The sequence below is a fragment of the Triticum aestivum genome, chromosome 5B (assembly GCF_018294505.1).
Source record: "Triticum aestivum cultivar Chinese Spring chromosome 5B, IWGSC CS RefSeq v2.1, whole genome shotgun sequence".
In the NCBI taxonomy this organism is placed as follows: domain Eukaryota; kingdom Viridiplantae; phylum Streptophyta; class Magnoliopsida; order Poales; family Poaceae; genus Triticum; species Triticum aestivum.
In genome coordinates, this window is record NC_057807.1 from 253,716,376 (window position 1) to 253,732,102 (window position 15,727).

Consider the following 15,727-nt stretch of genomic DNA (forward strand, 5'->3'; position numbering starts at 1 on the left):
ATCAAAATTTGACATGAAATACAATGGAAACCAATAAACCCGGACGGAAGTAGTACCATTACAAGCTTAATATAAAAGAGTAATTGTATTATTCAAATCATTCGGTTGCTTAGTACTCACTCTATTGCTTCGAACTATTAAGGAGCTGGAGAAATTATTGTTGGAATTCTAGGAAAGAATCCCAGGATCTACCACTTGGCTTATGTGAGATATATTGATTCCTCCGCACAATAATTTGCTTCTCATATCGAACAAATTAGAAGATGTGTCAACGACATAAACAATGATTAGTGAATAAAAATATCATAAACAACAATATAAACAACGATTGCCACGATGTGTCGGAGTAGGTTTTACCATACTTGGTGATTTTCCTAGTTTCGGACTGCATGCGTGGGCGTAATTATTTTCCGTGCAGAGAAGGGGGGATGGGAGGACTCGCATCACAAAAATAAAATTAGGTATGTACAAACACCAACACTCCTTTAACAGTAATAATACGAAATCCAACTTCTGCACTATACACATTGTTCATGAGCTACAAAGGAAATGATAAAATGTTTTCCAGCATAGCGTTCCTCTAGTATCGGCGGCCACCACCGGTCGATAAGAGCACCTTGGTGCGCTTCTTGCCCGCCTTTCCGACTCCATTTGGTTTAGGCGTCTCGACGCTGCTGTCCGCACCAGCTCTAGTGGAAGATAGGATGCTGGCAAAGGACACGGAAGACGCTGATACCGGCCCTGCACAACAAGCAGCACAGTTATGCGAGGATTTTATTAGTACAGATTACATATGTAAAAAGACCTGGTTATGGTGGGGCGTACCTTGATCCCTTGTGATTTCATTATTGGTGTCTCCAGTTTCAGCTCTCAGAGGAGGCGAGCCTTGCGCAGACGCAAAACCAAGCCGTGTAACATCGGAGAAAAGTTTACGTTCACCGGCCGGTGGACTCGTTGATGGTCCAGCAGCATTATTTCCCAGAGCTTCAGTGAGAAATATCCGTGTGTAAGGCACTCATGCAGAATTGCAAACATGAAGAGAACACAAAATGTTGGAATATCAAAATGCGCAGTACTACATACTACTCCCTCCGTTCACAATTCAGATGTTCTAACTTTTTTCTGAATCAGATGTATATAGACACGTTTTAGTGTGTTTGTTCAGTCCGTATGTAGTCCATATTGAAATATCCAAAACTTCCTATATTTGTGAACGGAGGGAGTATATAGAGAAGGTCCTTTATCAATTCCAATCTGGCTGAGGTTGGGCCAAATTTCTAGATGTCAAGGTGAAGATATATCAGTTCTGAACATAACACAGGGTATATAATGAGAAACAAAATGTACCTTCAAAATCATCCAGAGAGAACATAACATCGCTCTGAGTACGAGAGAAATTTGTATATTCAAAACGCATAGCAGATTCCTGCGCAGCAGCAGCTACTTCGGCCTTCACCCTGTCCTTTTCTTCCTAGAAAACAGTAAGAATGTATTGTCATGCATGAGACATCTAAATATTGTTAGGAAAGCAACTTGACTTTATTGAAGGCCCAAGGGGCATATATATATTACACATGACTTGAGGTGCAAGGAAACTAAGGGCGTGTTCGGATGCTCTCCGCTCCTGGGCTCCGCTCCCGGAGTTGGTGGAGCGACACCGAACGTGTAAACTCCGTGGAGTAAAAAATGGGGAGTGGAGCTTGTTGCAGGCAAAAATTGCAGAGCTGCTGTTTCTGAGATCTCAGATCCTTAAATCAAGGAGTTGATAAGAATTACGAAGAAACTGCCACCGCCAAGTGAAAACGGTTCGCATGCCACGCCCAACTCGCTCGTTCCTGTTTCCCTGCCCAGCTCCACCTGAATCGTGAGCAGAGCTACCTGCCGAACATCTTTGTACTAGTGCCATTTTCTACAAGGAGCGGCAGTTCTGATGGAGAAGCGGGAGTTGAGGATTCGGTGGAGCTGGAGCATTTCCGAACAGGCCCTAAACATAGACTAATAAGGACTCCTAGACCAATACTAATACTCCTTAACACCCCCCCTCAAATGCAAAGCGTATGCAATAGCACTGCATTTGAAGAAGTGTAATACTAAAAAAATGATAATCCAAATCCGCGTCTTGAGAGTGTCGTCGTAGCATGAAGAGTCTTCACAACCTGTCGAGTCGCCAAAGGGAATAACGAAGAGATGGCACATCAGAGGAAGACACCGCATCACTTGAAGATACAAGATAAGTATTAAGAGAAGATGGCTTGTCAGAAGAAGATGGCACATCAAGAGAATAAAGCATTGCGCAAAAAATCATAATCCACGACAACCGACGGCGAAAGAAGCTCGGCGGTTAAGGCATGATGGACGTAGATCGACAATGCAAAAGGAGTCTAAAAAATCCTATGGAAAACAACAAGGGCAAGTAAGCCACAAAAGTTGTATAGAAAGGATCAGGACCGGAGAAAGGCTGACGAACAAAGGTATGGTGGACTCGCATGGCACGAGAAACGTAAAATATCAACGGATTTGATGGACGCAGCGAAAAATATAGAGCAAGAAGTAGGGAAGCACACACGAGACAAAGATGCAAAAGCCATCGTGTATGTAGAAGACATGGGACTTAAAAAAAAGGAACATACTAGCAGGGATGTAGCACCCATCACCATGAACAAGGTGAGATCCAGCAGGCACGAAGCGGATCAGAAACGCGATAAGCCGTGGCAGCGGTAGAGCCGCGAAGCCTGCAGCTGTAGGAGAGCAACACGCAGGCTGCTGGAGCTGTACATGCGGGCCTGCACGTGGAGCAGAGCCTTCTTGGAGGTGCTTCGAGCCGAGCGCACACTAGGCGACGGTCCCGATCTGGAGAGGCAGCCATCATCGGTCTGGGAGTAGCGGCCTGAGCAGCGACCCGGTCCAGTAGGCTTGCCGAGCGGGCAGGAGCAGCAGCGGCCCGCCAGATGGGAACGACGGAGGAGATGAGATCGACCAACAGGTCGATATAGGTGGAGAAAGAAAAAAAATCGATCGTAAGGACGAGTTGCGGCGTCCGGAGACCTAAACCTAGGCTCTAATACCATGTTAGGAAAGCAACTTGACTTTATTGAAGGCCCAAGGGGCATATATATATTACACATGACTTAAGGTGCAAGGAAACTAAACATAGACTAATAAGGACTCCTAGACCAATACTAATACTCCTTAACAAATATTAGATCGATCTTATTCCTGATAAATTTAAACTCGCCAGCTCCATCTAAGCAGTAGCAGGCACAGGATTACCAGGATGGGTGTTTGAAGTTTTAAAATATACTCCCTCCATTCCTTTATATTAGGTGTATTTATTTTTTGATAAAATTTCATAATGTAAGGTGCATTTCTTCTAATTTCTCATAATTCCCTTATTAGCCCTCCAGAAAAAGGAAAGTATCTCTATCCTGATTGTGTGTATCTCTTCTTGTAGAAAAATAAGGAAAGTATCTCTCTGGCGATTGCATGTATCTCATACTTTCCTGGACTAACTGATTTACTTTCCACTGAACAAAATATTTGCCAAGGGTAATTTTGTCCTACCTTGTCTATAATTGTGTGCCTTGGTCACCGCGCCAAAAATAATACACCTTATATAAAGGAACGGAGGGAGTATTGAGCAATAAATAAGAGGCCTTTTTGTACATGTCATTGCAAAGATGACTGATAGTTATGTGCCTTTACAACAAGTTTTTCATAGTATATGTAGCAGCAATGGTCAAAAAAAAACATTTTTTAGCTTCACACAACTATGAGAAAAGAGACGCACACACAAAACCATTGGGTGTACCAATTTTACTCTTGAATATACTCTGGTTGCTTCAGAAACCAATTTCACAGAAATGGCTACCTGCCAACTACTCCCTCCGGTTTTTCACTTCACATATTAGGTTGATCTTAAGTTACACTTTATGAAGTTTGACCAAATTTAAATTAAAAAATGGAATACATCAGTATTGTTTGTAGGGCACCTTTTACCAAGCTAAACTTAGGTGGTACATATCCCCATTAATTTGATGTCGTATACTTGTTAAGTGTAGATATCTCCTTTTCTTTCATTCTTTTTTCTCGACAAGATAGACTGAAAATGAGATGAGATAGTCCAGGCAGCGGCTGTATGCAACAGGAGCCGAGATCCAAAAACATGTAACACTGCTAGGACTCGTCGTTGCAGTTCCGAACCCAATTGCTACATAGGAACTCATTTTTCCGAAGTTAGACCGTCGCAAATAATCACAGATGCACAGGATGATGATGATTTTTAACAAAACAATAAAAGCATCAAACACCAAGCAATAGATCAGACCTTCTTGGCAGTTTGCATTCTTTGTTTCTCGCGCCTTTTGATTTCATCCATGAATGGAGCCAATGAGATAGGAGGTAGCATATCACTCAGGTCAATTTCGCAGAACTGTAACATTTGCATCATAAAAGGTCAGAAGAATAGGATCAAAAGCAAGACTAGATTTGCGCACGAGATTTACCTGGAACGTTGTAGTTAACGAGAAGTGGCTTAAGAAGCGGTAGCGTTTTCTTGAAGCCTCGGACTGTGTTATAGTTTCCAACTCCAAGATTTTTCCAGTCACTCTGTACAAGGTGGGACGGTATCATTAGAGAACACAAGCAACACTCAGAACTCACACAAAAACACTCTCCAACCTGAATCTGTTATCATACTAGACATGCAAAATAAATCAGTTCACATATAGAGACAACACTAATACTAAATAACCACTCCAACTTTATAAACTAAAAAGCACAAAGACCTTTTGATTTGACCAGAAGACCCCACATACAATGTCTACACAAATCAAGATCTTCAAGCTACTAGACCAGTGGGGGGAGAAGCCCCTACTGATTTTTAATAGAGAAGGAGATGCGAGACCCATGTAAGAACCGAAGTTCGAACCCACGCCGGCTAGGAGGCAGCACTGCACTCTGACCACTGAGCTGAGAGCTCAGCCACTTTTCTCTTCTTAATTAATCGATGAGGAAAATCGTTTGCCTCCGTGTCGGGAAAAAAAGATCTTCAAGCTACTGGCATTGCCTCACTGGTGAAGAGCTAAGAAGCACAGACACGGCTAGAAGTGCCATATGGCCGTCCTAGTATGGCGGGACACAAGGACACGGCTGGATACACCGCGATACGCATATCCTGTAGTATCCCACTCTTTTTGAACTTTATAAAAAGCAAAAAAAAAATACAGGATACCGCCCAGATACGGTTTGGACACGCCTGGGACTCGGGAGCCAATAACGGCCTGATAGAAAACCTAACATCGGGCAGGTTCCAGCGTTCCTCCACCTCCAGCGATACAGAAGACGACTTCGCTCCAGCCTCCTGCGCCGTCGCTGGGACTCGCCGCCGCCGCCGTTTCCCCCAAGTGGCTCTCCCGATGGCAAGGTGATCTGCTGTGACCTCTCTTTTGTGACTGATTTCTTGCTGTTGAGCTGCTGCTGCAGTGCTACTTGCTTCCCCATGCGGCCATGTTGCTGCTGCTGCTGCTTGCTTCCCCCTGCGACCATGCAGTTGCTGCTTGATTTTTTTGCTGTTGAACACTTGAGCTGCTGCTGAATACTGATTAGATTACTTGTTGACTGTTGTTGTTGCTGCTTGCCGTTAGGGACTCTGGAGAAGCAGTTGAAAAGGACAAAGGGAGACAACAAATGGGGCAGTGTTCTCTATTCAGATATCTTTTCCATTAATTTTTTGTCTTAACCCTATAAAAAAACGAGAAACTGGCAGGGGCGCAGCCTTTCAACTAGAAGGAGAGGGTGTTACAAACGATTTACACAAGGCTATTTTCCTATATGAGGGAGGCAGGGGAGCCTCCCAACAGCAGCGGCATGCGGACTACTCGCGAATGAGAAAGCAACTAGATCTGTGCAACCGAATATCCGTCAAAGCTAGGTGGGTAACTTCTTGGTAGGTCATCCTCTTGCTGGTGAAAACCCGGCGGTTCCTCTCCTTCCAAATGTTCCAGAGCGAGCCACAAAGTAAATAAAATACTGTATCCCGTGTCCCCGTATGCATATCGCTGTGTCTCCCTCCCCGTATCCGTGCTTCTTAGGTGATGAAGAGAAGTCACAAAGTAAATAAAATACAGCTCAGACATCACATGTGCCCGTCAACTGTTTTATTACTCATTTATATAAATCTTAGTGCCACACTTAGATGCACAAATACATTTATATAAATTCTAGTGCCACACTTAGATGCACAAATACATTGAGACTGGGGTGGTGACCTTTGTGCAAAAGGCAGGTTCCAGTAAGGGAGCGGCGACAGCAGCGCGTCGGCGGTGTCTCGCTCTGGCAGCAGTAGTGGCCGTTCGGTGGTCTTGGAATCAACAACAACAACAACAACAACAAAGCTTTTAGTCCCAAGCAAGTTGGGGTAGGCTAGAGGTGAAACCCATAAGATCTCGCAACCAACTCATGGCTCTGGCACATGGATAGCAAGCTTCCATGCACCCCTGTCCATAGCTAGCTCTTCGGTGATACTCCAATCCTTCAGGTCTCTCTTAACGGACTCCTCCCATGTCAAATTCGGTCTACCCCGCCCTCTCTTGACATTCTCCGCACGCTTTAGCCGTCCGCTATGCACTGGAGCTTCTGGAGGCCTGCGCTGGATATGCCCAAACCATCTCAGACGATGTTGGACAAGCTTCTCTTCAATTGGTGCTACCCCAACTCTATCTCGTATATCATCATTCCGGACTCGATCCTTCCTCGTGTGGCCACACATCCATCTCAACATACGCATCTCCGCCACACCTAACTGTTGAACATGTCACCTTTTAGTCGGCCAACACTCAGCGCCATACAACATTGCGGGTCGAACCGCCGTCCTGTAGAACTTGCCTTTTAGCTTTTGTGGCACTCTCTTGTCACAGAGAATGCCAGAAGCTTGGCGCCACTTCATCCATCCGGCTTTGATCCGATGGTTCACATCTTCATCAATACCCCCATCCTCCTGCAGCATTGACCCCAAATACCGAAAGGTGTCCTTCTGAGGTACCACCTAACCATCAATGCTAACCTCCTCCTCACACCTAGTAGTACTGAAACCGCACATCATGTACTCGGTTTTAGTCCTACTAAGCCTAAACCCTTTCGATTCCAAGGTTTGTCTCCATAACTCTAACTTCCTATTTACCCCCGCCCGACTATCGTCAACTAGCACCACATCATCCGCAAAGAGCATACACCATGGGATATCTCCTTGTATATCCCTTGTGACCTCATCCATCACCAATGCAAAAAGATAAGGGCTCAAAGCTGACCCCTGATGCAGTCCTATCTTAATCGGGAAGTCATCAGTGTCAACATCACTTGTTCGAACACTTGTCACAACATTATCGTACATGTCCTTGATGAGGGTAATGTACTTTGCTGGGACTTTGTGTTTCTCCAAGGCCCACCACATGACATTCCGCGGTATCTTATCATAGGCCTTCTCCAAGTCAATGAACACCATATGCAAGTCCTTCTTTTGCTCCCTATATCTCTCCATAAGCTGTCGTACCAAGAAAATGGCTTCCATGGTCGACCTCCCAGGCATGAAACCAAACTGGTTTTTGGTCACGCTTGTCATTCTTCTTAAGCAGTGCTCAATGACTCTCTCCCATAGCTTCATTGTATGGCTCATCAGCTTAATTCCATGGTAATTAGTACAACTCTGAACATCCCCCTTGTTCTTGAAGATTGGTACTAATATACTCCGTCTCCATTCTTCTGGCATCTTGTTTGCCCGAAAAATGAGGTTGAAAAGCTTGGTTAGCCATACTATCGCTATGTCCCCGAGACCTTTCCACACCTCAATGGGGATACAATCCGGGCCCATCGCCTTGCCTCCCTTCATCCTTTTTAAAGCCTCCTTGACCTCAGACTCCTGGATTCGACGCACAAAACGCATGTTGGTCTCATCAAAAGAGTCATCCAGTTCAATGGTAGAGCTTTCATTCTCCCCATTGAACAACTTGTCGAAGTACTCCCACCATCTATGCTTAATCTCCTCGTCCTTCACCAAGAGTTGGCCTGCTCCGTCCTTGATGCATTTGACTTGGCCAATATCCCTCGTCTTCCTCTCTCGGATCTTGGCCATCTTATAGATGTCCCTTTCGCCTTCCTTCGTGCCTAACCGTTGGTAGAGGTCCTCATACGCCCGACCCCTTGCTTCACCAACAGCTCGCTTTGCGGCCTTCTTCGCCATCTTGTACTTCTCTATGTTGTGTGCACTCCTATCCAGGTACAGGCGTCTGAAGCAATCTTTCTTCTCTTTAATCGCCTTCTGGACATCATCATTCCACCACCAGGTATCCTTATCTTCGCTTCTCCTTCCCGTGGACACTCCAAACTCCTCTGAGGCCACCTTACGAATGCAAGTCGCCATCTTCATCCACACATTGTCCGCATCCCCTCCTTCCTCCCAAGGGCCCTCCTTAATGACCCTCTCCTTGAACGCCTGAGCTACCTCCCCCTTGAGCTTCCACCACTTCGTTCTAGCGACTTTAGCCCGTTTATCCCGCTGGACACGAATCCGAAAGCGGAAGTCAGCAACCACCAGCTTATGCTGGGGTACAACACTCTCTCCAGGTATCACCTTACAGTCTAGGCACGCACGCCTATCTTCTCTTCTCGAGAGGATGAAATCAATCTGGCTAGAGTGTTGGCCACTACTAAAAGTCACCAGATATGATTCTCTCTTTCTAAAGAGGGTGTTGGCTACAATCATGTTGTAGGCTAGAGCAAAGCTTAAGACATCTTCTCCTTCTTGATTCCTTATGCCATAGCCAAAGCCCCCATGCGCCCCTTCAAAACCTGTGTTAGATGTACCCACGTGGCCATTGAGGTCTCCTCCTATGAAGAGCTTCTCACCAATCGGTACACTCCTAACCATGTCTTCCAGGCCTTCCCAGAACTCCCTCTTGGTGTTCTCATTGTGGCCTACTTGCGGGGCATACGCGCTGATAACATTGAGAACCAAGTCCTCAACTACCAGCTTGACCAGGATAATCCGGTCCCCACGTCTCTTGACATCTACCACTCCATACTTGAGGCTCTTGTTAATTCGGTGGTCTTGGAATCTCGATGTAATTTTTATTATGTTTGAGATGCTTTGCACTTCCGATAAAATTTTATAATAAATCTGATCTTTCCGCAAAAATATCAAATGACCATCATCTCACTCCCAGAGAAACAGCGAGTAGTACTAACAAATTGTCGGATCTAACACTTAATGCTATTGGCCAAAACGTAAATTAACCAACACAATAGCATAGGTTAACTGCAGGACCTCATAAAAGGAGATTATCTCTATAAGCTGTTAATATCCAACAAAAACTCCAAATCATAATACCTAATATTGAAAAAAAAAGATTAAATAAAAAATATCCAAAACAACAAGAATACCATAGTTAAAAAGGTGCGCCTAGGCGAGCGCTTAAGCACGCCTAAGCTCTAGGCGATAGCAAATCACCTAGCGCATAATTGCGGTTTGGTCAGAAAAGCGCAAGGTGGCGGCAAAACGCACAATTAACGCCTGGCGCTTTTTTGAACTTTGAAGAATACTTGCGGGTTTTTTCTTAATCATCGAAGCTTAAATGAACACTTATCGAAGAATACTCCTGGTGTCCCCAAATTTAGCCGGCACCAGATGAACAATCAATGCTACAAAATTTTGACCAATGAAGACTAATATATATGGTGGTATATGGCTTGAGCATAAACAATAATACCGTTTGCCCTGCAAAATACTTTTATGCCATATGTCCTTTTTACTAATTTGATGGCATGTTATAAATAAAAATCATAGTCAAAATTGTGCATTGAAGATTGTAAGAAGTGTCTTACATTTTGAAACAGAGGGAGTAACACAGTAGCCATATGTAGCGCCGCACTGCTCCTATGTGTTGTGCGTGCCTTTTTGTATGTACTCCCTCCGTCCCAAAATAAGTGTCTGACACTTATTTTGGGACAGAGGGAGTAGCATACTAGCATATACATAAATAAATGATGCAGCAGTTTGTGGAAGAAACACACAATGCAGGGTAACCACAACAATCATATTTGACGTTCCTATATCTTCATTACTAGTATTAAAGTGGAGTTGGTACGTTTGCTTTCTTGCCTCCAGCTCCCTCTAGTGATTGCCTCAACCACCACGATTTGTTTTCAAACCCATGCCCCACCTCCTCCCTAATTTCTGGTTTTTACTACGGTACCAATTTTGTGGTCATCATCACCTTTCCTTTTACTTCTCTTTCCTTGTTAGCACTTGCTCGCCCACAGTCGCAACAAACATGTATATCTCCTAGATCCCCGCCTTCTCTTCCCGAAGGACGTCCTCTCAGCTGACTGCACTCGCTTCTCCATCTACCCCGCCTACCAGTCTCTCCCAAACGTGATACATGTCGCCGTCACTGGTGTCTCCGTATCATCAAAGCACCATCGGCACACCTTGCTAGAAATTAATTACCAGAGTACATAACATTTTGCTTTGATTACCGAAAGAAGCATGAAGTTGCTTCATCAGCACTTGCGCAATTAAGAAAGGATCCATTTGTTTATACATGTGTGTTGCATGTCACCATCTCTCTTCTATGGCAGGAGTAAAACTAATATGCACCAAAGGTGTGGCTCGTATTTGGGCAGGGTTCATGAACATTGGATCGGTAGCACTAAGGTTGGATTCTGTACCACTCTCGTGTTCAGGTAATATAAAGTAATCATGTGAGTGTTTGCTCCAGTAATTGATACATGTTTCTAATCTTGTCCGGGTTTTTAACGATGGGTCACCTGCAGCTGATCTTTGTATGTGATTGTAGAATTAGGATCCATGTGGCCTCTCGTCGCCTTGATCGACAACCTCTCCGACCACGTTGGTATATTCATTGTGGCTTGTGGTTTCCAGTAACTTTTTCCTCTAATCCAAAGGTCGGAAGGCAATTTTAGATTGGTTATGCACTTCTTCGCAAGCAACCTTTCACCACAAGCGAAATTCTTAGGTTTGCTTGTGACGAAAGGCATGAACATGGAGAGCCACAGAGAGCTCTCGTGTATAGAACAATAACCCATGAAGAGCCCATGATGCTGGACGTGCCGCCACTGCCCACTGCTGCCTTCCTGGCTCACACAGGCAGCAACAAGGTTAACCGCCAACACTCGCTGCTGCCGTCCCCGCACATGCAGGCAGCAATAAGGTAACCACCAAGGTCTGAGGATTTGGCTGGGAATTAGTTAGTTAAACTGTGGAACAATTAATTTTGTGGAAGGAAGATAATCCTGTGACCGAATACCATGATAATAACATTTTTGCATGGACTCCAGTCTCCAACCTTTGATTTAGCTATGTTGGCCTGATATTTTTACACCTTTTGTAGCTATTGTTCGACAACAGAGCATATCCTCCCAGCTCAAGTTTATTGAGGTGCACAATGTGTGGCCATTCTTCGGCTGGGGTGATAAGCTATGTCATAGATTTGACAGAGGCAGAAAATATGACAATGAAGTTGACATGGAATAGGAAGGAAGGGGCCTGGAGGGTGTGTGAGAAGATAGATGCTGGAAAGTGGGTGTGTTCCGTACAGCCATCGTGCACCGGTCATTCGGTCAACATGTGGAGAGATATAATATGATAAGAGAAAATTGTTTGATTAATTGTTTAGTTGTTTACTATATGTTTTATTGTCCCGTGACACGGGTATTTAGCTAGTTTTATATGTTCTAGTCTTAGAAACTTTGTTTAGCATCTGTCAACTGCAAGAGTTGGGGCTTCTTTGGAAAAAGGGATTTCTATAGGAATTTCGTACAATTAGAATCATGTGTATAATTATATGATCATATATTTCATTCCAAACATTCGCAGTGTGCACTGAACATCATATTTTCCTTACCTTCGACTTCAGGCAAATCCAATACAACATGTCGCTTTATATCTCTTTTTTCTCTGATCAAGAAACATTAGCCTGTAACTCTTCTGGAGCATTCAAACAGCTACGACTCACGGACTCCTCTAGGTCTGGCATGTTGTTGTAGGCCCAAGTACCAGAGCATGTCCGAAACCACAACAGCATTCATGCCACATGACTAAGTGGTGTCTCGGGTTTCGAAGGTTGATAAAACTGGCCCAACCTGGGAGTACAAAGCCACTAGGCTCATGGACGGTCACTAACCCCTTCATTAAGAACCTATTTCCTGCCGCTACATCCATCCTCCTTTCATGTGCCAGCAAGCTCCCATACTACCAATGAGCAATGTTCCGATTAACTGATTTATCAGCCGATTAACTAACCGATTCGCCTATTTAACCCTACTCAGCACCTGACTGATATGGTACCAGTTACCGATATCCTGAACGTTGCCAATGAGAAGGGAGCCAAAACTTGGTTTGTAGACTGGTTACCAGATCAAGCAAAATGAATTATATTTAGTGCAAAATCTAATACCTCAAAGTTCTAGTAAGACTGGTTATCAGATCAAGCAAAATGAACTCTTTCAGGTACAAAATCTAATGTCCCAAAGTTCATCGTTAGGATGCAATTTAACCATTACAGTAGTTGTACAATAGCAATAAAATAATGACAACAGATTGTCTGGGTTTCCAGACGTTAGGGAATAAAAAAAAAATCCTATATTACCTTGGTGGAAGCATATCAGAATTTCCAAAATGGTTAAGAAGGCATTTCATGTTCAATGGATGAAGAATTAGGTGCTGACCATCAATCACCTGCAACAAGATTTTAAAATTCAAATTTTTGTAAACACCAAACCTTCAGCACTTGGAGAATCATCATCACATAGTCTCAGGCATGACACAAACCTGGTAAAATGTGTATGAGTCTTGATCATTTGAATCAACTGCAACAGCGCGTCCCTCTTCCATTTTTTGTGGCACTCCCTTTTTGGAGTTAATATAACGGGGTGAAACAGAAAGCCCTGAAACACCGGTAATAATATCTCCATCTGAAAGAGGGGAGAGTTTATGCCCACTGTTCGTATGTGAAGTTTTCGGATTATCAGAGTTCTTCAATTTGTTACTAGAGATAGGAGAGGAGCTATTTTTTAGAGGGGGGCTGCTACTGTAATATCTGAACTCAGACCAGTATTTCATCCTTTCTTCCAGTTGCTCCAAAGCAGCGGAAACATATGGAAGTTTCTCCAAGTCATCAACAAGGCCTAAGTCAGCCATCTGCAACCAATTACTGAGATCTGATTTTGCCCCTCTAACGGAGAGCTCAACATCAGATGTCAAAATGAACTTGGAGAAAACATTGCAAGGATCTTCATCTAAAGAAGAATATTCACTAGACGAATTCCTAAGAAAAGGAGTGAGTGAATTTTTTGGCCGCCCTAGAAGTGCGAAGGTCACATTGTCGCCAATATGGAAATGCTGAAGTTGAGTGACAAAGATGGTGGTCAACCCTTTTGCAGATATCATCATGAAACACAGTGGGCACTTCTTCCAGCACTCACCTCTGTAATCCTCTTTACCCATTAGTAAATAATGCAAAATGCATGGAAAGCAATATATATGACCGCATGATGTAATCTGCGGGCACAGCGGGCTTTCCAAACAAATTGGACATCGCACCTCAGAAGGACTACAATATCTTACACAGATGATATCTTCCCACTGGAGCATCTTATCAGGATCCATTGAATCAATCTGATAATTTCCAGTATCCAACACAACAAACTTAAAATTTGCTTGGAGGAACAAGTCCTTGTTGTAAGGCTTAATCTTCCTTTGCCTTCTCGGTGGATATGTTCTAGGGCCACGAGGCTGCGGTCGAGAAATAGGATCATACTGGAAATTCAGAAGATAATTTGCATTCACAGCCTGATTCTTTCTAGAAGCCAGCAGAGCTCCATTACCCTGAAGTCCATCAGAACTATGGTCAATCTCCAGGGACCCCACCAACTCAAGTCTCTGAACATCTGCCTGAACTGAGCCGCCACTGTGCACTGTGAGACCCAAACTCCCCTGTCCAGAAGACTGGCATTCAGAAACATCACTAACCTCTTGGGCGTACGGATCATCCTCTTCACCAGATATTCTAAATCCAACTACCTGGGACTGAATTCATTCGCATGGATAAGCCAAGGGCAGAAACAAAGTTATTTGTACATAAGCTGAAAACAGTTAACTTGAATTAAATTAAACTAAAATTATTCAGATGTTCTTAAATAACTTTACCGCTTGGGATGTATCAACAGATTGTCCAATAAAACCCACTGAGTCTGCAAAATATATCCTATTGTTAGCATTAAACTGGAAATGGAAAGTTTTCAGATAGCGAGGGCGGGACTAATACCATGAAAGAAAGACAACTGTGGGGCATATACCATGTAGACAACTTATGAGACTGAAGCAGATACTTATCAATCAGCATGCTGATACGAGACATTATCAAGAGTCGATGTGATCGAATGTAAGACAATCAAGAACACAACATCACTGCACAAGGAGCAAACCAGCTAACATACTTTTGACTGAAAATATGAACTATTAATTTACACCGTTTCCATATGAAACTATTGTTCGGTATTATAGTAATAAAGGTTTCCAAACGGCAGTCTTATGCTCGTGGAGAAGCATTTGGTGTGTGTATATTGGGGTACGTGTGAAGCAGATGGACATGCTAATATCCTTAGAGAACAGACTCATAGCCTACAGCTAGTCGTATAAACACAGAAAATAGCATCATCCAGAGCAATAATATGTACCTGAATTCCTTAGAGGCTACCGTCGAGCTAAATGGAGAGTCAAAAGCTCAGTTTAGCACAATCCCCAGAGTCAAAAGCTCTAACCCTAGAGCTAGAGACTTAACTCTCAATCTATCAAATATACTGTATGTACTACCAAAGCTTTCACCCGAAGCACGGAGCCAGTCCTGCGGAAGTAGTAATACCTAACCGCAGCCTGGTAGCATCTAATCGACCAGTTAACCAATCCAATACAGATCTACCCACAACACCCGCCAATCGATGTACGGCATGGAAAGGAAGGAGCGTGCGAAAAGACCGAGAGAAACTTCACCGGTGCTTGCGCCGTCCCTGCCGACGCCAGGCGCGGCGGCAGAGGCCCGAGGGGAAGAGCGACTGCCGCGGCGAGAGGCGGTGCCATGGCGAGGGCTGGGGCTAGGGTTCGAGGCGCGCGGAGCGGGCGGGTGGGATCCTCTGGTGGATTCTGTAGGGGAGATGGACATGAACCCGCGCGGGAGCTCGTGGGTGAGTTTGGTCGGCGGCGAGGGGGGGACACCGGTAACTCCGGCACGGGGAAGGAGGTGCGAGCTTTTATACGTTTTCTTTCCTTGAAAGCCATTGTGGCGACTTTATTCCATTGGCATATACCGTTTGCTTGTAGTACTTTGTACGTAATGGAGTATTGTCGATCAATGTAGCACCAAAATGTACTATTCCAAAAATCCTAAAATATTAGAGATTAAGCGAGTTTCAAGGTAAAACAAAAAGCATCGCTGAATTAGAATTTGTAATAATGTTCGGCAAGTATCATGCTATTTTAAAAAGAATCTAGAAAACTAAATAGGATGTAGAGCTCGTACATTTAGTAGATGACTCATTGTACTGCGCAAAAATCAAATACGACCAAAAAGTGAGAGTAATTATATGAAACTGTAACTCATAGTTGTTATAGTGCTCTACATACCAAACATGACACTTGGTTCATGCAACTTTGGTTCTC

The 15,727-nt window shown here is 43.9% G+C and overlaps 1 protein-coding gene across 1 annotated transcript; it reads right to left on the bottom strand.

Annotated features, from left to right (window-relative positions):
• Positions 1-431: 431 nt before the first annotated feature.
• On the bottom strand, positions 432-15,347 carry LOC123111233 (RING finger protein 10). The gene is made up of 9 exons (XM_044531978.1): positions 15,062-15,347; positions 14,219-14,262; positions 12,842-14,098; positions 12,660-12,748; positions 4,503-4,605; positions 4,325-4,429; positions 1,348-1,471; positions 826-984; positions 432-741 (listed from the first exon to the last, which is right to left on the bottom strand). Exons 1-9 carry the CDS (start codon positions 15,228-15,230, stop codon positions 581-583), a joined length of 2,211 nt encoding a protein of 736 aa, XP_044387913.1. The 5' UTR covers positions 15,231-15,347; the 3' UTR covers positions 432-580.
• Between the last annotated feature and the right edge of the window lie 380 nt (positions 15,348-15,727).